Source organism: Hirundo rustica, chromosome 1, assembly GCF_015227805.2.
Source record: "Hirundo rustica isolate bHirRus1 chromosome 1, bHirRus1.pri.v3, whole genome shotgun sequence".
NCBI classification, from domain to species: Eukaryota; Metazoa; Chordata; class Aves; order Passeriformes; family Hirundinidae; genus Hirundo; species Hirundo rustica.
In genome coordinates this window covers 70,798,630-70,824,689 of record NC_053450.1, presented here as the reverse complement: position 1 = coordinate 70,824,689, position 26,060 = coordinate 70,798,630, and the positions used below count along the sequence as shown (strand labels likewise).

General features: G+C 38.5%; 1 protein-coding gene across 1 annotated transcript in view; it reads left to right on the top strand.

Moving 5' to 3' along the window:
* IKZF1 (IKAROS family zinc finger 1) overlaps nt 1-25,702 on the top strand; it is a 64,202-nt gene extending 38,500 nt beyond the window's left edge. Inside the window, exons 4-10 of the mRNA XM_058420538.1 lie at nt 3,662-3,715; nt 5,838-5,897; nt 7,999-8,259; nt 13,946-14,113; nt 16,045-16,170; nt 20,537-20,671; nt 24,873-25,702. Coding sequence (XP_058276521.1) covers nt 3,662-3,715; nt 5,838-5,897; nt 7,999-8,259; nt 13,946-14,113; nt 16,045-16,170; nt 20,537-20,671; nt 24,873-25,576 — 1,508 coding nt within the window. The 3' untranslated portion in view covers nt 25,577-25,702. The remainder of the gene's footprint in view (nt 1-3,661; nt 3,716-5,837; nt 5,898-7,998; nt 8,260-13,945; nt 14,114-16,044; nt 16,171-20,536; nt 20,672-24,872) is intronic.
* Nucleotides 25,703-26,060: the final 358 nt, after the last annotated feature.

Genomic DNA, 26,060 nt, shown 5'->3' with positions numbered 1-26,060 from the left:
AAGGGCCTGACCCTGAACCAGGGTAGCTCTGTGCCACTCCAGGCACAAAAATAAGGATGTGCAAGCAGCTCACTGAGCTGGTACATGAAAAGGGGAGGGTTTGCAAAGAAGGGCTAACTTTGCATTCAGGGCAAGGCAAACTTAGGTTCTCTCAAGCAATATACAAAATAGTTCATCCCCCTGCCTTTCCCTGAACCACAGAACCAAGGGCACTTCATTGCTCCCAGGTGGTAGTTTTGTTCTTCATGGCAGCGACTGTTGCTTTCAGCTGGTACCTGATCAATACCCTCTGTGTGTATTCAGATTTCAGATTTTCTCTTGGTCAAGCAAGCTTAAAACTCCCCCTCTAGCTACATGTCACATTATTTATATGTAACTGATCACCTTGTCCAGTTTTAAGTGCATTTCTGCACTTTTAAACCCATTTGCCTTGTTAAGAGATCTCCACAGGAACTCCCAGATAAGGACAACTTCCAGCCATTGACAGCATGGCTTCATGGAAGAGCCTGGCTGTCTCTTCCACCTTTGTGGAGCTTCTGGTCTGCCTGTTGGATCTCAATATAGGCATTCCTCTTCTCCAAAACACTAATCTTTGCAGGTGCATACTCCCGTCATGTTCTCCCAGCTGACACGTGTGACTGCCTTTAGCTAGAATTTTGTTGCATTAGTTGAGTACCCGTGACTTTCACTAAAGCATGCTTTGTTGTAGGATTAGACAAGGGAAATGCCTTATAAATGTTAGGATATCATATGTCTGAGGCTTTGCTTTACTTGAATAACTGTTTCTGTGTGGGGAAGAGCGTAAGCTACAATGATTGTGCCTGTAGTCTTTTTGAAGAATGCAGCTTCAGAGGTTCCAGTCTCAGCACATAAGCGTGTATATTCACAGACACACCCGTGTGAGCTGATAATGTTTTCAAGTATGGTAGTGTTTTTACCTCACTGTTGTGCATTGTTATTTCAGGTTACTTTGCTTTTTAAAATTTTCCTGCTAAGGGCCCTTTTACTACTCCCTCATTCTTTAATTCCCATATTTAAAAAATCTGGTGAAAGCAGAAGAGACAAAAGATTTGAGGATGAAAAGTGTTGTTCTTCTCAAAGCAGAGAAGTGTCAATAAAATCTGTTACCACCAAACCTGAAGCTATTCCCTTAGCTTCTCCATCATGCAGCCAGAAAAAGATGTAGAGCTTTTCCAGTATAGGAAGCATGGATTACACATACCTATAGAAACTGAGAAACAGGTTTAGTATGGCATTTCCTGACAGTGTTCTTTTTCTCACCTTTAAAATTTAGTTTTACTTGTAGTTCAGATGATGACGATCAATCAGCCAGATAGCTAAATGTCCTTTGGAAAAACAACTTGAATCCAGGTCAAAATGTACCAGGAGGTGTCACAACAAAGACAAGAAATATAAACAAGACCAGCCCTTTGGTTTGGTTACAGATCATTTCCTACTGAAACACAAATTTAGAAAAGTATATAAAAGGCACATATCTTCAAGTGTATATTTGAGGGCTTTATTTGAATCTGTCTTTAACCAATGCATCCTTATTGGTCCTTTAGAAAATTCCTGTAGATAACTAACAGGAGGCTACTGGGACAATGGAGCAAAAGCCACTTTTTTGTACCTAGAGAGGGCATACTTTTTTCTTCACTTGTTTGATTCTGTACAGTTTGATTTCACTAGAAAATCCCCTAGAAAAAACATGTTGATGTGCTTTGCAATGCAGTGAAGCACAGTTCCCTACTCCTTTCTGCTGAGGACAGGCTGTGCGTGCTGACAGGCACTGGTGCTGGCACACAGGGTGTGCCAGCACCCCCCAGACAGCAGCAGGGAGAAGTAGCAGTCATGGGTAATGACATGGGTGATGGCATGGGTGGAGTTCCTCACACCAGTTGTCCCATGGGAGATAGCTTATCTGTGGACGCCTGTGTTTCTGGAATAACATCCATTTGATTAAAAGCCAGAATTAGAGTAGGGAAGAAATTGGCTGCCAAGGGCTGATTGGCACTTGGAGTCAAAGGAAGCAGCATGGACCCTGCAGGGAGGGTCTCCTTATCCATTAGCACCAGCCTCTCTACCTGCAGGTGTGTCCCAGCTGTTCCTGCTACTACTCTTCCTTCTGTTATTTTTGTTTCCCTTTGAAAATGCCCTCTAACTTTCAGCATTTTACACAGAGAGACACCACAAATGCTTGATTAACTGGCGAGTGTAGTGCTATATGTAGAAAGGAGGGAGCAGAAAAGTAATTTTTAAGAGCACTTGGGTGCATCTGCTTTTTCTGTAGCTAAATAACCAGTTAGTTTGATCAGTCCAATCTATGTTCTGTCATCTGAATTATACTGAAGAGGAGCTCAAGGCGTTGTATTTATGGTTCCTCTGCGCAGACCTTTTGTCATAATTTTTCACACCCACACAATTCTTCTTGTTGCTTCAATGCTCATAAGAGAAAGATACTATTAATGGAAACATAATTTAAGTTAAAGAATTGGGCTTCATTGTTTGTGGTCAAGTCTGGCTGGTGAATAATGACTCCTTAAATATTCTGGGGAAAAACAACTTTCATTTCTGAGAATGGCATCCTCTACCTGCAGTGCTCTTGTGGGGTGAGAACAGAGCTGACACCACAGTAAGTGATCATGATGTAAAAAGAAAAGGGAGAACAACTGCAATGCATAAAGCCAAGTGCTAAAATTTTCATATGCCATTACAAAACAGAATAGTTATGTCTTGTATCAGAAATAACAGGTGGGATTGCTGACAATATTCCATTTTCTGAGTACCTATGTAAACAAGAAGAGATCCTGTCTACATTTATTGACACATGTTGTCATGCTGAGGTGATTTATTTTGTCCTGATAAGTGGGTTTTCTTCATCTTATTCTGCCTATTTAGCAACATTTTCTATCATTTGTTAGAAAGGATGGTGTTTTATATATATATATATATTTTTTCACCATTACAGTGATAAGGTACTGTTCAAATCAGTCAGGTATGACTGCTGGTTGAATAGTTATGGTGTCTTCATGAGAACACTTGGATTTTAAAGCTACATTTAAGCATCAACTAATATCAACAAAATACTTCTGACTTGTCTTGGTATAACAAGTGAGCCATGAGAACAAAAAATTACATGCACCTAAATTATTTGTAGCAACTTGAAGAGAGATCTTTCTCTGCTCTTGGCTACAAAGTACAAAAAAGACACTGCATGACACAAACCCAAATTATCTGGATTATTTTCAAAGAGAGTTTAAAGGATAAGTTCTTAAAGGCAGATATATATCACAAGATACAGTTTGGTACTTACTGGGATAAAAGGTCAAATCCCATTAAAAATCAAAAAAAGTAAGTGAACTTATTGTTTAAATGCCTCAGAAGCTTCAGTGTGATTTGTCTTTCTCTGTTACTTTTTAAATATCTTCGATAGCCAGGTGTTACGTCTTTTACTTCTTTAAAAATCCCACTGGAGAACAATATGACTTGGGAGGTGAATGCCCCCTTCCAAATAGAATTATGGTCAAGGTACTTAGACCTATGCCATTGCCAAAGTATCACAAAACTGAAAGGATTTGACAGCTGGGAGGGAGTCCCATAGCTAAAAGAGAAGGTAAATTGAAAACAAATTACTAATTGTTGCCATGCATCTTTTTTCCAGCTGCCTATTTCTCTGTCCTTCGAAAGCCACCCTCTACGTCCAGTTTCCCAGGAGGTCTGTTTGATTTCTGCTTTCCTCTTGCTATGAGCTCTTTGACTCACTGCAAAATGCCTCCCTTCCATTTCCACATTGCTCAGCTCCTTCCAGGGAAGCATGACGCTGTATGCTCTCATACCGTCCTGCTCTCCTGACTGTCCCGGCCCAAGTCTGATGCGGAGCCAGCAACACTGCTCTTCTGTGATAAATTATATCATCACTTCTTCCCTTTGACATATCAGTTTATTTTTTTTTCCTAATACTTGTGTGAATAACCTTTAGCCATAGAATACTGAATAGATGTTTTAACATTAATTGAAAATGTTCTTCCGGAAATCCCAAGTGAAATTCTCAGTAAACATAAGAGTACTAGGGACTCAGCCAGTGCCCTGCTTTTGGGTAATTTTTCCACACTCTGGGTAGGTAAAAAAGGAGTGGGAAAAAGCTGTCAGTTCGGTGACATTACCCCTTCCGTAGAAAAAGGGGTTTGTATTAAACACCCCTGAATTGTGATAATGTGTACAAAGGGAATAAAATACAGAGTCTTTTAAGGTCACCTCCAACCAAATTAAAGTAAATTAATTAATGAATCATTTCTTAATGGTGTTAGAAGAGCCAATGAGAAATTATTACCATGAGTTATTTTAAAGCTAATTAATGTCTGCATATGTGTGTACATAGCTCTGGATGTGCACAGAAATTATTTATACAGAAACGGTATCGGGTAACAGTTTCAGAAACTGGTACAAAGTCTGAGTATATTCTTAATCAGTGCACAAGAAAAATATGGTTTACAGGTATTTTTCACACTGATGCTGTTCCGCAAGTGATTTCTCCACTATAACAAGGAAGGGACAAGAATCACTCTCACAAAAATAGAAAACACTTATGGTTTTTATTTCCAGTATAAGTCCAAATAGGAAGGAAAAAAAAAAAAAAAAAAAAAAAGAAAGAAAGAAAAAAATAGTATACTCTGCCTTTCCTATTATTCAGATTTAATAAAAGTCCTTAACATTTTTACTGGAGTGATTTCTCTCTCCTGTTTTGTCTCCTGCATCAGTGGCCTCTTTTCATTCGTTCTCATATTGCAGACTGATTTGCAAGAAGTATTATGTTTGAACAGGGAGAGATTTTTTTTGTTAATTGGACCTATAAAATTCCTGTGAGGACCCTGGGTGAGTCAGGTGCCCTGAATGTCCATCAGCTCTCATTGGTGAAGTGAAATCTGCACGTGAACTGAGCCCCCATCATGAGCTGTGCTGCCAAATGGATCCACATCCTGGATATTCAGCCTGGTCTGCACGGGGACATTCATTGAGCAGTACAGCTGCTGCAGTCCAGGATGTAGATGTGGAGAGCTTTAGTGAATATTGACTGGATCAATATCCCTGTCATTGCTTATGTCAAGTAATGAACTCCAGCATTACCTACATCAGCATGTCCAGTGGTAATGGCATGGTAATTTGTATGTGGCTACCAATAATATGCAGGCTATAATATATTTGTAAACTGTTTTTTGTAAATACATTGTGAGGACAAGCTCTAAAAATACAGACCAAAAATACAGCAATATACACTATAATAAATACATATATATGCAAACCTGAACTCCCTCTTCTTCCATTGCATAAGACCAGTAGGCGTAAGAAGAAAACAACACCTTTCACTTTTTATAACTGCAGAGACCAAAAACACAGATGTGTAAGGAAGAGATCTCTGTCACAGAAAGAGGGCATATTGGCAAAAAAATAAATTCTGAGGAAGCTGCACTGTAGGGGCCTGCATTGACCCTTTTGAGACACATTAGCAAGAGTTCCTCTTGACTTCAGCAGGAATTAATGCTCAAGCAAGGGGAATACCCAAGAGTACACTATGCTTCTAGATAACATGATAAAACTTGCTGGCTGCTTTGGAAGAAAAGGGCATTTTCGCAAATGGGAATTGTTCTAGACAAGTCAGGATTCCCCTGCCAGCTGTCCTTCTCCTGTTCCTCCTTCATCCTAAACTGCTTATGTTGCTTCTGTGATGATAGTTTTGTCTTTCTCCTAGGTGTTTATCTTATAGCAATAGTGCCATCTTCTTTAACACTTACTGCTAGCAGTACCACAAACCAGCATCCTGTTTGCCTTCTTTATTGCAGCTGCATACGGGGCGGAAGGCTTTAGGGACTTTCATGCAATAATTCCCAAATCTTTTTCCAGTAAGTATACTGAAACTCAGTTCACTACAGAACATTTCCATCTAGTTCCTACTTTTATGATTTTTGTTTGTGTCATTTAATTTCTGAGTAATGTATGTTTCTCTTCATGCACTAAAGTAGTCTGCTCTTTTTGTTTTGTTCATGTGTATCTTGTTTTAACTTAAAATCTGCTTCAAAAGCCACCTTCTCCAAATCCCTGGCAGGCAAGGAATTTATAAATATTTAGTATAAATATATATCTATTATTCCTATAACTGAAAGAAAAAAAATTACACATAAATTATGGAAAATCTTATATACTCAAGCCAAACACTTCTATTACTTCCATTTGCCATGGTGAGAACAGCAGTATGAGGTTGTAGCCCATTAAATTTGCAGAATCATTTCTGTTTAACCATCTTTTTAAGTCACTGTGTGGTCATTGTTTTGGTTTGGTTTGGTTTGGTTTGGTTTTTTTTTGGTTTTTTTTTTTGGTCTATCACTAAATTATTCCCTTTTTTGGAACATACATTTTAAAGGAAAACTGCTATTTATGATATGCACTTATTCATGTTTTGCACATGATTTCTATTAAAAGTGCAATACTTGAATAATCCTTAAAATACCAAGATTGGTAGACTTTTTGAGAGGCATCCAGACAAGCAGTATTCATAAATGTGAACACCTTTAGGCTTCTGTTGTCCGATAGGATTTTGAGTCAGAAACTCTTGTCAGTTACATCCATGTAGTCTTCCTGGGACACCTCTGAGGCTGCAGGATGTATCAGAGAAGAGCTTGTCAATACCCTTCATTCCAAAGGAATATCAAGGTCTTTCAATCTCTTGAAGTAATTATTGCCTGTAGATTATTGTTATCACATTGCTACACCATCGCTTTTGAATAAGATTACCATAAAAATGTTCTTCCGCAGAAGGAAAAGACCTGGACTTTATTGGATGAAACAGATCCCCTGTATTTTTAGCTGTCTAGTGAAGTAAATTCCTGCCTTTTTGGGGGTGGGCTGGGATGAAGATAGAGGGCTTCTTACTGCATGGAAATCAAGATTTTGGACAATGAAATAGTCTTTTTCAATCTAATGAAGAAGCATTTATTCACCAAAATCACCAGATTAGAAAAGATGGAAATAACAGCAAAGATTATTTTTGTCTACATAAAACACCATATAATCATACAATCCTGTGGAGAGAAGAGGAATGAACACTGGCATGAACTTGTCTGGATCTTGACCCTTTTCCTTCATGTTAAACTCTGCTGTGTTCATATCAGATCAAATTTACTAGCCTCTATGTTGCGAGGCCATGGCAAATTTGAACCTAAATTCTTCTTCTGGCTGCAAGCAATTGCCACCTATGGGTTTACAATGAATAGGATTTATCCAATAAAGTCATAAAAGTTTTCCCAGACACTTTTTTTTTTTTTAATGGTTTTTAATCATAGCCTCTGACTCTAGTTATTTTCTAGTTATTTTCTCCTATTACTCAGCAATCCTAATCCTGCTGTCCTAGAAACACAACTGTCACTATTAAAATTTCCTTAAATTCTTCCTTCCAATCTTCCCTACCCTGCTTTCTATATCAATGTTTTTACTCTACTCTCCTATAGCTGTTGCTTACCTCACAGAACTGCAAACCAAAAATTTGGATTCAGTACCACCTTTGGAATCTTCCTGCCAAATGGAGAATGTTGCATTTTCTGTTCATTTTTACCCATTGAGATGAGTTACTTATTTTCACAATTGTTTTAGACAAATCCCTATGAAGTGAATTATTTTTAACTTTCATTCCAATTAGCCTGATTGTCAGAATGAGAGCTATAAATGCAAAAATCTCAAAGTAACCTAGAAACCGACTTGTAATATTGTTTGGGTTCCAGCTCCCTGGATGCCTTGTATTTGTTTTACTGATATTCTCTGTTGGTTGTTCCATGTGTTACAAACTCCTCACATTGCCCATAGAATTACAGCTTGAGGTCATAGCATTTGTTATTTAATGATATTGTACCTGCTGTTTAGAAGTCATCTTCTTTCATGTGATTGTTTTTTTTTTGCCACGTTATTTGTTCTGCAACCAAACTGAGTGGCATCCTGTATTGTTTCTTTCAGCCGGTAATATTAAAATAGAGACTCAGAGTGATGAAGAGAATGGGCGTGCCTGTGAAATGAATGGGGAAGAATGTGCAGAGGATTTACGAATGCTTGATGCCACAGGAGAGAAAATGAATGGCTCACACAATGGCCCAGGCAGCAAGGCTTTGTCAGGAGTTGGAGGCATTCGACTTCCTAACGGAAAGCTAAAATGTGATATCTGTGGGATAATTTGCATCGGTCCCAATGTGCTCATGGTTCACAAACGAAGCCACACTGGTAAGGCCTGCCGTAGTTTTTCCTGTAATTGACAAGAACTGGCCATGTATTAGTAACTAAGGCTTATTTTCTGTATCATGCACATGTTGCCTCTTGTAAGGTAATGGAGCATTGGTGAGCCTTTGGAACTCAGTTATTTTGGTACATCCTTTTGGCCTGCGCAGGAATTGGGACTTCTTCATGGAAGTCCACTTATTGGGCTAGAAATTGTGAATTGTGCTGTTTGTTTGGTTTCAAACAAACAAACAAACAAAAAACCCACAAAAACAACAACAACAACAAAATTTAAAAGAAAAGTAAAGCAGTCCTGATTAATTTTGAAGAAATTTTGAAGAAACTTCCAAGTACTGCTGAAGAAAAACCCATTTGTAGCTAACTCTTAAACTAACCCAGCTGTGATGTTTCCAACAAAACAGTGAAGCTTATTATGGATCAGTGATTATGAAAGTGATTGGAAAAATACATACTAAGAGAACTGTATTTACAGACTTAGTCAAAAAATAAACTTACATTTCATGTCCAATGCTTCATGAAGTAAAAAGTATTGTCATGGGTCAAATGTACACTAAAGTGTTTCTACTGGGACACTAAAAGAGGCATGTAAAGTTTTTGTGTTCCAGAGGATGGCTTTCCATTATACAGTGCTGTGAATATTCTTGCCTCAATTTTCTAATTCTGATTAGTCTCAAAGAGGACAAAAAAATGAAGAGGCTGAAACAAATGAAGAAGTAAAAAGTGAGTCTCATCTTGCCTGATATAAGATGTCTAAAATTTAGGCTTCCAAATCTAAACTTTAATGTCATTCATAGCTAAAAGGGAAGAACTGGACTGTACTGTGTTTCACAGAAGTTGCTTTGAAAATAAATTGGGGATTTGACATTTTTTACATGAATATTCCAATGAAAGGGAATTGTAAAATATTTTTAAGGTAAGAATGATGTCTTATACTTACATTCCACTGAAATAGTTGTGCCAATAAACACACAGATACTTTCTTCCTCCATATTCTCACAGTCTTGCTCAAATAACTTTCCCAGAATTATCAAGTAGTGAGATTAACTAAGTGCTTTCAGAGGTTAATGGAGAGGATCCATGAAAAATCCCATAGTGTGTTCCATTGCCCTCAGTGTTACAATCTGTCACAGTGTCTGTTCAAGCTATGGAAGCGTGGGATCTGCTAGTGTAACACGGGTTAGTCACATTCAGAAGCAATGCTGTTACATTGCCTGCTTCAAAGTACTCTTCAATTCTATATGATAAATCCCTCTGTCAGGGAAGAGCAGACAATTACTGGAAAAGCCACAATTAGTACTCAGAAGAGTGGCTGTAGCCACCTTCCTAGATATAACAAAGTGCTTCTTGATTTTTCTTTTCTTTTCTTTTCTTTTCTTTTCTTTTCTTTTCTTTTCTTTTCTTTTCTTTTCTTTTCTTTTCTTTGCTTTGCTTTGCTTTGCTTTGCTTTGCTTTGCTTTGCTTTGCTTTGCTTTGCTTTTCTTCCTTTAAAACTTGATAAAATGAACATGTAAAATGACTTGTAGGTAAGGCCTCGTAAACAGACCCAAGGGCTGAAGAGGATGCTTTAGTGTTGAAACAATATGTTGCAATTTGAAATGCACTTAGAGGTTGTAGCCTTTGTGCTTGTTTAAGCAGACTGCTCTTTTGTTAAAAAGCCCCCCACTGTTGCTGGATCATAGGAGCTGTTTCTGGTCCCTGAGGATCCATGGCAATGTTTGCACCAGGGCTGAATGGCCTGTGTGAGGACACACCTGACTTTAGAGTGGTGGTGAGCACAGCTGCCTTTGTTTCTCATGCACTCCTGTCTGGTCCCTGTTACAACACCATCAGGGTCTCACTGGGTGCCGGGTCATCTCCACAACACAGACCTTCAGCTCCCTAAACTTATTCCCTGGCAGAGGACCTATTTGTCTGCCATGGGTTCTTGGGGTGCTACCACACAAGGATTGTCACTTGAAGATTTCTCCACTCTTTGCAGAGCTCTTCCCTTGCCAACTAGATCCTCTTTTTAACAAAGGAATGTAGTTCAAGCCTGCACTGGAAGCACCCCACAAGAGACACTTTGCTCGAGTCGTTCCCCTTCTTCTACACTCAATAAAACTAAAGGGTGTGAAGTTTTGTCCCTGGGGTCTTCCATGGAAATAATGCCTTTGCTTTCCCTCCTGCCTCATCCTCAGCTCCTCCCCTGAGCCGCTCTTTGAATGAGCTCAGGTGGTTTTTCAGAGGCTGGCAAAGGAGTGGAAGTTCAGAGCTGGTAGTTTAAATTAAAGGGATGTCATGGGGAAACAGTGGTGACTGCTTTTCCTTTCAGCTGTGCTGTGAAAATTAAAGTCGAAATGGGATATACTATTACAGACATTTAACTGACTATGCCGAAGCCCATTTCAATACACGCCTGGTGAAGGAATAAGCCTCACAAATGAATTACTTTGCTGCTAATTCATGTAAAACCTGCATATGCAGTGAGGTTTCCTTAAATAAATATTTGATAAGTGAACAAAACTCTAGCACACTGAAGTGCCAAAATAAAATGACTGCCTGACCTGATAAAAGACATAATTGCTTTTAATGAATACACCTGCCAAGTGCAGATATGCAGCGCAGTACCTGATATTTCTGCCCTCTCCTGTCTGCAGGCAGCTGTACAACACTGCTTCCTAGCACCTTACCCAGTTGCATCTGCAGAGCAAATCCCAACTCACAGATGCCCAACTCTTCTCATTCTCCTTCCCTTTCAGCACATTCATTTTCTCCAGCTTGCCACTGTTGTGGTTGGTGTTTAAGTAAAAGGCGATCTTGAAAGGAGAAACTCATGCTCCCTGATGCTGAAACCTCAGGGTACATTCAGACTTCTCTTGCTCACTGTGCACATATCTGCATATACATGCATATCCGTGCATGTGTGGTCATAGGCGTGTATATATCACCTCCTCATATGTACACTAAGTTAATTCACCACTTAGTTCACTCACATCTTGTTACTTGGTTCTGAATGTCTCAAATTTATTTAGAAAGAGAGCTCTGCATGGCTCCGAGTGTTAGGTAACCTTGTCATTGCTTAAGAAATTGGAAATATTTTAATTAAGATTATACGTATTCTTCACTGAATAAGTGGTCCAGGGCCCAAGCTCCTACTCAGGGTTGCAAATCACTGCAATAGTGATAATGGTTGATTAAATTCAGGGTTCCATTGCAGTTTTTTTTTCCTGGGCCTATATTTGGCCATGGCTACTTGCCCAGGACAGGGATGTACTGTTCAGACCTGGAGAAAATAACACACTGGTCAGACTGTTTAGAAAAAAGAGTCATTATGTATTTTTTTCTTTCCATCCTGTTCCATCTTCATTTTTGGAGGCATCAACACACCCAATAACCTTCCATCAGTGGTTATCAGCATCCTGGAGTCTGTGAGTTTTGCTGGGCTCATAAAGGAGGCGTTCCTCACCCCAGTAGTTGCAACATGGATAGCTAAAGGCCAGCCAAGCTACATACAGCTTCAGGGTCTTTTGGTAACAGTGTTGTTTCCCTTCTACAGCAATATGAGTTCAAGTTTCCTTACATCTGAAACCCTGTAGAAGTATTTGGCGTGCAGCAGTCGCATTTGAAGTGTTTCATCTGTCTTTTCCACCTGCTGCAAGACTTCACCCTGTAATTGGGAGAGCTATAGGCTAGAGATACATTGCATTCTTACTTTGCCTTATTCATTCCTGGAGTACTTTAAAGATTCTTGATTTGTCTTCTTACAGTCCTCTGAGTAAAAAGTAACAGAAATGAATGCTAGAAACACTGCTTAGTAAGAATTAACAATTTCTTCTGAATGTGTCCCCCTTGCTGAGCTGAGTTCTTCTATTTACTGTTTCAGCCCGTTTCTGAAAAACGTTTTCTGCACTGGGTAACTGCCCCAAAGAATAAGAAGTAAAGTTACCTGTTTTCTCCCTAACCATACCATGCATGGCTTATGAAGCACGTTGCAAAGTCCTGTAAGGCTTATGCTGGCATTTTTTCATGCCATCCCAGCTGAAACAGATGTGGATATAGTTTAGATGAACAAAGCTACTTGATGGACAAAGAAAGTGAGCTCATTTGGCTTGACAGGCACTGTGCTGCTCTGCTTGAAACTGACCAATGAAAGTGTCTTGCCATAAAGGGGATTAATTTTGCTGTTTGCTGAATGCTAGAGCTGCCAGCCCTGGTGGCAGAGTTTTTCATATTTTTCGGTTGGGACAGTGCTGCTAATTGATCTTCAGCTGTTCTGCTGCATTACCCAGAAGTCAAAAAATGATCATGCTGCACATATATGCACATGTATGGACATAAAACATCATCCTAGGTGTGCAAAATGATACATGATGTTTAAGTGAGAGAGAAGGAAGAAATTGTTTAATTTTTTTTAGTATTTTAACCAGCACTGAAATCTTAAATATAATGTTATTGTAACACAAAAAAATCATAACTAAGAACAGATAATCTTTGGGCTGTTTCTTATGTTGATGCATTATAATTACTACAATAGATTGAACTGATGCCTAAGAGAAATAAAATTCTGCAAATGTGTTTTAAAGCCTAGTTTGACATAGTAGAGAGCTGTGTAGAAAAAGGCAAAAGCAGTTCATACTGATAGAATGCTCTTATGTATAATTTTTCTTTTATTCCCGTCTGGTACAACTGGAAATGAGTTTTATTTCCCACTGATTTCAGAAAAGGCCTCATCCATCTTAAATTTAAAAAATAAACAAAATCCAAGGGGAAAAAAAAAAAAAAAAGTAATAAAATACCTTATTGATGTTTAACAACACCAAAAAGCAAACAACAATATTAATTTTTCCAAAGGCTTTGATTCACTTCCTTGATAACAGGCACCAGTTTAGACCAAATCAAGGTTGTGTCTCTTTGAGTTTTTCCACATCTGTCCAAAGTGTAAACCATCAGAGCCTGTTTGTGCAGCTCCTCTGTTCATACTTTGCCTAGAGAAGGGTTGGGACTTAGACATGGCAGCACAGGGCTTCCTTTGCACTGTCTTAACTTCTGTGATTTTACTCTCTAGCTTTCTTTCTTTTCTCTGTCTCTTTCCTGATTTGGCTGCTTAGGGACAGACAGGTAATGGAGAAGAAATTGAAAGGGAAAATACAGGGAAAATGTAAATGAAAAGAAGTTATTATAACTGTTATAATGAAGTGCCTTTCATTTAAATATAAGAATGTAACGCTGAAATGAACTTGTGATCCTGAAATGCATTTTTAATGAGTTTCCTTTTTATTTTGCTGCTTCAGTGGCATATTTTAAAGACCCTTTGAAAAAAGCCACATTAAAAACCCCACCAAATGCCACAACATGCAAAATTGGATATTGGTTTATTCCAAAACTGCTGATCAGGAAGAGTGGCTCTTCAACACAAAATGTTGCAGTCACTTTATTTAAATGAGTTTGAATTTGCATTGTGATGTGCCATTCTGATTTAGAAAAAAAAAATTAGATTTTCAGATCAAATTGACCCAGCCAGTGAAGCATTAAGAAACTGGCAGGTTTAGTCTGAAAGCCTCATGTTATATCAAACCTGCAGCCGGTGGAAGTCACAGAGCAGCAGTGAGAAAACAACTTTCTCCCTGAAATCTTTCTCTTGTTACCACATAAGATTTTTTTGTTCTCACATATTTTCTCCTTCTTCCCATAGGAGAACGCCCTTTCCAGTGCAATCAGTGTGGAGCCTCCTTTACCCAGAAGGGCAACCTTCTGCGCCACATAAAGCTGCACTCAGGTGAAAAACCCTTCAAGTGTCACCTGTGTAACTACGCTTGCCGCCGCAGGGATGCCCTCACGGGACACCTGAGGACTCACTCAGGTAAGTGAAGGTTTGGGAATAACCAGGGCTGCTGATCACCATACCTGCTGAGGAGATGGGGGTGGCCATCTATCCTGACAGCTCTTGTCACCCTGAGGAGCTGAGTAACCCCATCTTGGGGTTAACCAAGCTGTGAGCTGGCCACAGCATGTTAGCAGCAAAGAAATGACTAAACACGTCACACTCAAGACCCTTCACCAGAAGAACTGGGTTTTTTCCCATACTTCTTGGCTGATTCAAAGTTTCTGTATTAGAGTTTCATCTTACAAGCCTCCTGTGAGTAATCCATTTCATGGAAGTACGAACATGACTTAAGTCGATGAATGTTTTAGGGTTAGAGATAATATAAAGTTGAAACACAGTCTTGTGCTCATCTTCAGCCTAAGGAGTGAACACTTCCTATAGCACTTAGCAGAAGTTATTTGTTGCATGTTGTTATTACAAGTACTTTGAAAGAGAAAGTGGGCAGAAGGCAGAAGTTGGGAGAAAGAAAGATAATCTTCCACAAAAGAAGACTCTGATGGAGTTTTTCAGTGTCTGTCTCAACAGTAATATGGAGATATGAATAAATATTTTTGAATAGCTGCACTTTCCCATTACTGTGAATCTCTCATTGTTTGACAGAAGCCACAGCCACATACCTTCTGTGAAGTAAAACCACTTTAGCATATTTAAAGTGCCTTTAAAAGCAGAGTGCCATCTCATCTAGTTTCCCAAGCTAAGCTACAAATGCAAATTGCTATTTGGATGGGAGACTTCCAATGCACATTGCTGGAATTGACACTGGTAACGATGCTTGTGAAAGTTGATTTTGTGTTCTGGGTGGCAGAAAGGGAGCTCTTAAAGTGATTTTTTTGGTGCTCCAAAAAATTAGGGAAATTCTTCTCTAGCACACGTATTGAATAATAAGATCCTTAGAGTTGATCCCAGATTTCCAAATTAATTTCCATTTCTCCTGTCTTTTTCCCAGCCTGATTGAGGAAGGCACATATTTTAAACAGCATTTTGCCTCCCTCTCCCTTGTTTTTATTGATTTTCATGGATGCACAATTTGAAACATAGCTTTTCACACACACACACACACACACACATATATATATATATGAAAACTCACCTAGACACTCTTGCAGACTCTGAGGATTCTGTAGTTAAAGAGCTAATGCCTAAACTATAGATAATGATTAGTTAATGCAGTTCGCAAATTGACACCAATACATTATCAAACAAGTTGGATGTCTGGATCTGATTTTTGCTTAAGAATCTTTAAATAAAATTCAGAAATTAAGCTGTGTAACTATCTAAAATTGTGAAATCACATATGAAATTGCAGTTTTGTCATGTTAAGACAAAAAATTCAAGTCCAGAAATACACAGAACAGTACTGTTGGGGAAAAGTTCCTAGAACTTGCTAGACCTGGATTGGTGTAATCCAGGGAATAAATTGTCATGTCATTTATCTTGAATTTCCAGAAGCAGAAAACATGCAAAATCTAAGATTGTCTTAAAAGAGTTGAGCTGGTTCTGTTTACAGCAGAACTGACCTACAGCCAAGCAAGTCCCTACCTACACCACCAGTTCATCCACTGGCAATCTCTGTGCGACTGGACACTAAAGAAACTGCTCCCACACCTTTGAAGGTGTCTCAGTTTCTAACCTGTGTAGATGCTGTTTTTGAAGATTTAATGTCACAGCCTTTATCTGATCTGAATCGTCTAAAATCAGTTTGCAGCACCCATAGAATTATTGATGTAAAGTTATCCAACTGGTTTTCCATTAGTTGTCTTTTACTTAGATTTTTAAATTAATGAGATTTTCCTTCATGACAGCATGGTTTTATTTTTGGGGTGGGCTTTTTATCTCTTGTCCTTACCATTGTTAATATGCTGTTGAATACCTCCCCTGAATCTCATAATGAATTGTGTTTTCTCCAGTTGGCAAACCCCACAAGTGTGGATATTGTGGTCGCAGTTACAAGCAGCGCAGCTCTTTGGAAGAACATAAAGAACGCTGCCATAACTACCTTCAAACCATGAATCTCTCAAGCAGCATCTATCCAGGTAATAAAAGTGTCCATTTGGGGAATACTGCTGTCCTGTCATAAATGCAGAGAAAGGAGTGCAAAAGTAGTACCATTTGCAGCAACTTTTGATTTGGAGAGTCACACACATTCCCCATATATATGATACTGTGTCTGGATTTATTCTTTATTTAATAAACATTTGGCTGTTTTTTTCACTTTTTTTATCTCCAGTAAAAATCCAAAGTACAATTCAAACACATAGCAAAACATTTGCAAGGCCTGGAAAACATCGGTTTGTCATCTCAAGACAATATGGCCACATCACCTCACCACCTTCTCTTGGAGGCCTATATTGCAATATACTAGTGGATGTATTTTTAATAAAGACTTAATTCCAGTGTTCTAGATAAGGCTGCAGAATCTTCTGCACTGCACATCTCCTCCCCTTCCCAGGCATGGCTTAAAGGGCTTATTTGACCCCTGGGACCAACACGTCTAACAAGGATGAGCTTTAATCTTAGCTCTGCCAAGCAAGAGGATATAAAGCCAGAGATATTTAATTTAGGCAGTTTGACTTGAGACAGTCCAGAATGGCTAATAACTTGTTGACAGCCTTCTTCCCAAGCTTCCTTTTAAAAGAAAACTGGGGGGAGGTAAGGACCTGTGTTGAGACTTTGATTGAGTACAGTGATGAAGGTAAAGTCCATTTCTTGGAGAATATAAAAAATAAAAACTATGCCCAGAAAGAGAGCAAGCAGATCTTGGGGCTTCGATTATATTTTTTAAGAAAGATCCAGAAGATCTGTATGGGATTGATCACAGTAATTAGCCATAAAATGTCCTCTTTCGTGTGCAGTTTTAGATGGAGAAGATCCAGCTTTTCTGGTGGAATTTAAACCTAGCCATTAAGTTCCATTTCCTATATACCTTTTTAATCCTGTCAATATATGTTATTTAGTTTGTCAAATAACAAAAATTAAAAGTTCTCTCTGCCCCCTTTGCAATGATTTTTCATTTGATATTTTATACCTGTACATAACCTGAATATGTTTTTACATGCTATCAGATAATGTAAAGTATATGCACATAATGATAGCAGTGAATATAACTGAGATGCTTCTGCAGACAACATGTTTGAGCAGTGCCCCTTCTAATTTTATTGAGGGGCTGCAGAATATATGAATAGAAATCCTCAATGCAATAATATGCAGTAAGCAGCAATACTTATTTCTCAAATAAGGTGACAGGATTTAGAAGCAAATATTCTGGTTTGAGATTTCAGTCTTCAGTGTCTGGCACACTGATTTAAGTAGCTGCACGCGGAATTTGAAAATCTGTACAAATGAGTAGCTGAACTACTATGAAAGTCTTAGTAAGATGAAACTGATGTCAGGAATCATAAACTTGAGTAAGAAATTTAACAGCTTTAGAGATTGACCCTTGTTTATATAAAATCCTGACAGGAGAGCTTGCATTAGCTTACAACTAAATATCTAATAACTCAGTAGGATAAAAACTTGGGGAATTATTTAATGCTTTGAAAGAATCCCTTCTTCTTGTGTATATGTTTATATATATATATCTTCTTGTATATTCTCCTTCTATTTTTGTATATTCCATATTTGACATAATAGGACTGCTTTTGCAAATTAGGAAAAAATAAATTAACAAAAGGGTTTAAACCTCCTAATCAGCCAAAGTCTTCACTCTTAAAGAAATTTAGACCTCAGTTAACAAATCAATTCTATACAGTTTTAAAAAATGAAATTTTCCTGCATTTTTTCCTAGTATTTTGCATTATGAAAATGTAGGGAAAAAAATGGTGAGAATGAGCGGATGTCCAGCGAATTTTACTGTATTCTATAATTCATCTAGAAAAGCAAGTAGCTATAATATCACTGTTCTTAATCTATTTCAAGGTGTGATGTGGATCTGTTAGAGCCATTATTCAGACCCTTTTTTCTCCAGCCTTTAATAGACTTGGCACAAAAATATTTGCTAGAGCATCTGATTTGACATTCTGCCACTGCAAGATTACTTTTTACAACATTTTAAAAATTTTTTTTGCAGTATACATAGAAAAAATATCAGTAGAAAGAACCTAAACTTGTAGAAGCTTTCCATCAGCCTGTAAATCTAACAAATGTAATTGAGAAAGAACTTTAATAAGGGAAAGACAGAGTGAAAGGGAGTAAGAAGATGAACAAGAGATTGTAGTTACATTTTATCTTTTCTCTCTTTAAGAGAAGAAAATATAACATAAAGTTGGAACCTGAAAAATTTAATGTAAAATTCTTATTTTAGAGGACTATAATCTCACTGTCCATATGAAGTTCTCTTAGAGGTATTACCTGGAGTTTTGCATTTGAGTTGAGTGGAAGTGCACTGAAGTCTTACCAAGCTTAAATAAAACAGCAGGAGAAGTAGTTTATGAAAGGGTCAATTGCAGTTCTTCAATCACTGGGAATTTTTGTTTGAAAACATAAAAGATTTTTTTTTTCAGTTCACAGACACCAAATTATAGATAAATACTATTAATTTAGTAGCAGATTTCAGTGGGTTTCATTTGCAAGTGCTGGGGATTAGTACATGATTCAATTTGCCCTCTTTTTTAATAACAGTTTTAGAAGTTTGAAAATTTGACTATTGAATACATGACTTGCCCTCTCTGAACCGATTAGAAAAGGAATGTTATTATATCCTGAACAGATTATTTCTTGATAATTTTAACTTTTAACTAAATATTCAGTCTCTCGTGTCCCTGTTGAGTATCTGCTTTAAAACATTCTCTGCAAGTCTCTTGCTGTGGTGGTACCTGGAAGCCTTTGTCAGCACGAGATGCTGGTGTGTGCTTGTTCAATGGTGGCTATGTACCATAAACACCCTTTACTCTTCTTCATCTTCATACTAAATTAGTCTCATTTCCTACATTGGTCACAATCTTTAGTGTCTTATGGGGCTGGAACATAATTCCATGAAACTCCATGTAACTGTCATTGGCACTGGCATTTTCATTGTCACTATCACTGTCACTGCAGTATGTGCTGCCGCAGCAGGGACTTAAGAGCCATTTGTGTACTCCTCAGGGTGCTGTTGAATAGGACACTTCTCCTGCTCCTCACAGTTATCCATCAGACCTGATTTCATATATTTCAGGAACAACAAAATTGTCACAATCATCCTTTTATGTCTGTGGTATATTTTCAGAATAACAATGGATCACAACGACATGTTCTTAGCTATTGAGAAACACCCAGGCACCAGAGTAATGGGTCCTGTGAACCAGTAAATCTAGTGAAAAAACAAATTCTCAGCAGGCACAGAGGGAAAAATGTAGCAGAGTAGGCCACTTGATTGAAACAGCTCAAAGAATCAAAGAATAGAAACCATCTTTTGTGCCTTCCTTCAACAGCAGCTCAAAAGTTCAGGAAAAATGTCCATATCTTAGTTGCAGATAAAACTAAAATTAACCCCTTTTTCTCCCTTGATGAACAAACAAAAAAAAAAAATCCCCAAACCCCGCTAAAAAAAAAACCACCAGCAAAACAGTTGTGCTGTGATCTCAGTGCATTCACCTCCTCTTAGATGCTGGAAGTTAGAAATACCTTTCCATAGCTTTTTCACAGTCATTGTTTTGACAGTGCATTTTCATACATCCCTTTTGTTTCTGCAGGAAAGTACTGAAGTAAAATATACTGAAAGGGAAATAGTCTTCTTTTCCTAGAGCCTCACAGTTAAGCTCCTAATTCTACAGAGTCCCAGCAGCAGCAGGAGGTTGGGAAACAGGTTTGAGTATTGGAATACAGTGTTCCACTGAAGGTGTGATTTTATCAATGAAAATCATTACAGTCTAAAATAGCATCAAGGAAGTATTGAAATATTTGATGTGGGATAAGAGGGGCTGGAGACAAGGGCTGGCATAGCTTGTGAATACATCTTCCACTGCTGGAGTTGAGAAATTTATCAATTTTTTCATGCTGAGGAAGAAATTATCGTAGGGGGTTTCACTAGGAGAGGTGCAGAAGGACATTGCGGGGGTTTCAGTGGGAGAGTGGAAAGATAAACTGCTTTGTGTCCAGGACAAAGTTAGGACCTCATTTATTCACAGAAATGTAGACTGGCTGTAGAACAAGGGTAGGGTGATTATGTGACATACAGGCACAAACCTTGCAGTTGCTATCTCATTTTTGTGGCCTAAATGAGAAAAACAGCAGCATGTAGATAGATTAATAAGCGTGAGGGAATTTGTTACCAAGAGTCAGAATTGTCCTCTGTCTCATATGCTGAGCTCCTTCATCCAGATGCTTGGGAGCTAAAAGACATTGACTGACAAACAATAACCTAAGACAACAGTTCCATTAAAATGGAACCTGCCTAACCCTTCTGATGTCATTTGATTTCAGTCATAAAAGACGAAAGTAACCAGAGTGAAATGGCTGAAGACCTGTGCAAGATAGGGTCAGAAAGAGCCCTCGTGCTGGATAGACTAGCAAGTAACGTCGCCAAACGTAAGAGCTCTATGCCTCAGAAATTTGTTGGTAAGAGTTAAACGTTTGCTGTCTCCTAAAAATAAAATAAAGAGCCCCCTTAAAATCACTTTCTAACATTTTTACTTTTGCTCTTTAATTTTACTTGTTTTGCTAAATTAACAATATGTATCTCTATAGAAGCAGATACAAACTTGTTGGGGGAAAAAAAAAGAACTAAACATCTCCAGCATAAATTTCTGCATGTTTAATTTTTCACATTTGGAGATCAATTTTAAGTTTTTCCTACTTTTTAAAAGCTTATAGACCAGATCATTACAAAATCTGAACAGGTTCTTGAAGTTCCCTTAAGAACCTGAAGATAGGAATAGAAGTTTCCTGTTGGGATACCATTTGACCACACTTTCAGAGTTATTTTATTGAATTCTTGAATGACATTCAGATCTGGGCATACTGGTGTTTCTGAAAGCATTTGTGAATAGTTGAACATAAACTGGGTGATATTCTTCACCCTTTGATAAAATCTGTTTATTTTTACAGCCCAAATTGCAATGTCTGGAAACAGTACCTAAATGAAAGAACCTTTGTGTACATTCTATGAACGATGCAAAAACTTCATTCCCATTTGTGTGAGCTGTTCTTGTCTTAACAATGAAATATTTGACATTAAGCCTATAAAAAGGAAGGCTGCACATATTGTTCTGTTTAGTAGGCGTCTGCTAAGTGGGAATTACACCAGTTTGGTGAGATCCACAGACAATGTTTTGTCAGCTATGTAAGGTTAGTCTTCAAGAAATAAAAACATGGGAGATCAGAGGACAACATATATCTAGTTAGGTTCTTTTTTTAATTCTCTCTACAGTTAAAAAAAACATTCTGTAGAAGACAATCAGATTAAAGTCTCTGAAACAAAATGCACATTAAGAAGGTCTTCAGTCAAAAGTCAAGACAAAAAAAGACCAGTTTATGGGACAGAAAATGCAAATGTACTTTCTTCAACAAGGACACAGGGGTGAAAGGAAAATTTGTATTTACTGGATGGGGAAAGAGGAGTTTCAGCTATGTCAGGAGGTGCAACAAAAGGTTTTAAATTAAATTCCAAGGCTTTTTTCAAGTCCAAAGACAACAATTCTAGGAGGTGGTCAAAGATAAGAAATGCTTATGCCTATGCTTATGCTTTTGCTTATGCTTTTGCTTATAAAAGGGCAAAAGTTGCAGTAGAGATAGATACCAAAAATACATTAACTATAACATATACGTAAGGCCAACCAGACTAGTTTAGACACTCTAGTAACTGTTTGCATTAGGCAAGATACTAATTCTATGAACATTCCAGGAAGGCCAGAAGTGCTACAATTGAAAAGGTACTAACAAATATACTGTCTGCGATGTATCCTTGGGTGTGGAGTGGCTATTTTGCTCTCTTTTTTCTCTGTTCACCCTGAGAAACAGTAAAGACAACCAGTTCAACTATAAGTTTTAGGAGGGCAGAGTTTCCTGTTACTTTTTCAGGGTGAAGTGGAGGAAGACAACCTACTGACAGCAGATATTTAGGGAAATTTGCTAGCCTTCAAAAGGAAAAACTTTTCTAACAAAAAAGTGTTCCCAAATCCTTTCCTTTACAATCCTCATCTGCTGCTTCATACAACAGAAAAATTCCTGATTAACACAAGGTTGGGCTGGAGGGTGAGGAGAGCTTTTGGGTACTAAAATATGTTTATTGCTCCTGTAGATTATCATTTTGTCCCAGTACCTGTGCTGAATTCCAATGAGAAGGAGCAAATGACATCCTTCATGAAAGGGAAGGAGTATCTTCTGCTTCACGAGTTTTTCTCAAGACTAAATTAATTACCTTTCAAAAATGAGATTGTTCAACAAATTCAGCCAGTTACCTGTGAAATTCTCTTTGTATTCCAAACTGGAATAGTTCCCAAACCCAAAAGACCTGGGCCATCCAAACCAGAGAGTGAGAACTGCATGAAAAGTTGATATATATTTATAATGTTTAAAAGAAATGGCAGCCAAGAGAGGGATTAAAAAATACCAAAAGAAAAGGTGCCCAGATGCACTGAGTGCATTTTTTACTGTTTAAGTACCTGCAGCAGAATCCTGAGTAGTGCAAACCTTGAAGTGCATCAAACCATTAGCAGTTTCATTTACTTATGCTCTAATAACCACAGAAATGAGCTATTATTTTTAATGAGTGCAAGTATTACTGCATTGCCCAGATATAGAAATGTTACCTGCCTAACCTAACTTTGTGTCTGTATCAGAACCTTTGCTTGGAAAAAAAAAAATTATATGAATGCTTGATCCTCTCAGCACAACTACCAACCAGGTATGCTACATAAAGCAAATACAACCCAAGAAACAGATATTAAAATCATGATTTCTGAATGCCCCAAATTTTGTTTTTAATAGACCAGTCCCATTTTTCAGTGGTGTGCAGTGCCCGTGGAATATGAATGACTTTGATTTAATTTTTTCCTCCTTGAATAAAGTGTATACATTCATGTTAGGAGAGTTTTTCTGTATTTAATTCAAGAGTCTTTTACAATGCCTATTTTGAATCTCAGTTGACTCTGCCTGAAAAGTATAGCATTATAAAGGATAAATCTGGAATAAAAAAGAGTGCAGCCCAAATTGGCAGAATGATTGGGAAAGAAAACAAGAGGAACTGGAAGCTTGTGTGGCATAGCAGCTAGAAAGTGTCTGTACCCTACATCCCCTATAGGAACTTATGCAATGCTCAGGGTTTTCCTTCTCTGCTTGCAGAGTGTGGAACTGGTATGAAGCCATATCTTGTGGGAAATGTAGACCACAGGACATCCTACACTTTAGCCCCCATCGTTGCAAAAGCATTGTGCTAGAAGGTTTTTGGTCTCTTCACTTTGAATGGTCAATCTGAGTAGCAACTGGGTGGGAAATTGTTGATAAATTAATGTGCAGATCTTCTGGTAAAATTTCCATGCTTCTGTTACCATTTCTTTTGACAAATTAGGGCTTTCCAAGACCTGCCAGTAAATTTCATGTTGATCAGGAAATGGTGACAGCACTTCACAGAGATGTTTGTGGCTTTTAGTGTTTCCTAAGATCTGAAGAGCTAGAAAATCCATCCAGACTATCAGCAATATGTTACTGGTAGAACTTAGGAGCCTGTGAAAATCTTTTCCCTCTTTGCATTTGAATGAATTCATTAAGGGCCTGGTAATAACTTTGATGGTTTATACCCTTAGAGAAGCCTGCTCAAGTTCATAAAATCAGCATCTGTGCATTTAAATAGTTTTTTTTCCACTCCTAACTTTTGCCTTCTGTGTTTTGCTATCTGTCCAGTAATTTTGGGGAAAATTGTAGTGAAACTCAACGTTCAATACTGGGGTATCTAGCTAAATATACAGTCTGATTTAAAAAAAAAAAAAAAAAAAAAAAAAAAAAAAAAAAAAAAAAATTACCCCTTACTTTTGGCATCCCATCAGAATCCAAGTTACCAGTCGCAAGTAATCTTGCTCTAGATAGGGCTTTCTACCTAGTAGGAAAAATATGGTCCCACTACAAATGCACTTACATTTTTCCCTTGGTTCTTGATTAGTCCTGTACATAACTTTTTGACACAAAATATTTAGGAACATGGGTAGCTTCTGGTAATGTCTAACAAGGCTTATGGGAGATGTGTGGGGATGGTGGCAATATGAAAAATAGTTTTTATTGATTTTTCTCCAAAATGACATATATGTGACCACATTGCTGATGTGGGTTATTTCTAAGAAACTGAAGGTCTGAAACTAAACCATACAATTTCCAGTCTGTGAATGTCATACTTTAGGTGAAAATACTGATAATGTGCTTCAAGCTCTGGAGCATCCAGCCAAGCTCACCGTGGCTGTGTGGGCACACCAGCCCACAGGCAGTGCCTCTGCTCACTGTAGGAGGCAGATGAAGAGCACCAGTGAGAAAGGAGAAAGACATGACAAAGCACTAGATCTGTAGCTCCCATCAATCTCCGTATAATTATTTACAGAGTTTCTTTCATCCATTTGCTTTTCCAAAGCCCTCAAATTATTTTGCATGCTAAAAAAGACTGCCAACCCACCACTTTTCTGAGTAGCTGTATTAGAGAACTATGAATAGCTTAGGTGGATTTGAGACGTGGATTCGGTCAACTCTCCTCTTCCCTGTTTCATTAATCCATAATGTTCATTTCCTTAATCATGTAGAAATCAGCCCTCTAACTCCTCACTGTTTTTCACTGCAGGTGACAAATGTTTGCCCGATCTTCCATATGATGCCAGCATCAACTACGAGAAGGAGAACGAGCTCATGCAGACACACGTGATCGACCAGGCCATCAACAACGCCATCAGTTACCTGGGGGCGGAGTCCCTGCGTCCTCTCGTCCAGACACCGCCGAGTGGCTCTGAGGTGGTGCCCGTCATCAACCCCATGTATCAGCTCCACAAACCTCTCGGGGACAATCAGATTCGCTCCAGCCTCCCTCAGGACAGCGCAGTGGAAAACTTGTTGCTGCTTTCCAAAACCAAGTCGGTTTCCTCTGAACGAGATGTCTCTCCCAGCAACAGCTGCCAAGACTCAACAGATACAGAGAGCAATAATGAGGAGCGCAGTGGTTTGATCTACCTGACAAACCACATAGGTGCTCATGCAAGAAATGGCATCTCTATTAAAGAAGAAAACAGGCAATACGATGTCTTGAGAGCGGGTACTGACAATTCCCAGGATGCTTTCAAAGTGATCAGCAGCAATGGGGAGCAAGTAAGGGTTTACAAGTGTGAACATTGTCGAGTCCTTTTCTTGGATCATGTGATGTATACGATCCATATGGGCTGCCATGGGTTCCGTGATCCTTTTGAATGCAACATGTGTGGCTACCACAGCCAGGACAGGTACGAATTCTCTTCCCACATAACTCGAGGGGAGCACCGTTTCCACATGGGTTAAAACACTGGCACAGATCGACCTCAACAGCTGCGTTACTGGAGCTGCATGAGCCATGACAGCAACAAAGCAAAAGTAAAAGTCACAAGAGAATCAGAAGCTCAGCAATGCTCTCCCACGAGAACAGGGATTTTGTTTTGGTCACATGCATTGCAATTCATTTTTCTAAAATGAGTTTTTACTGAAAATGTTTGATCACCAAAAACCTTTAGTAATGTAAGTAGGCGCTTTTGTAGTCACATAGCTGAAAGCCCTTCCCTGAACTGATGCTTCTTGCAAGCCCCCCTTGCCAGAACTCTTAACCACGTGCAGGCTGCTCCACACAACGAGGGCACAGCAGGCAGCAGTGGCCAGGCTTTCTCTCTTAACACCCTGAGCGTAGGGATCTTCTACCAGATGTGTGGTTTTTTTATTTCTGGTATTATTTGACTCTTTTGAGAAGATTGAACTCAAATAAAGGTGGAGGGACCCATCTCAGATGACTTCA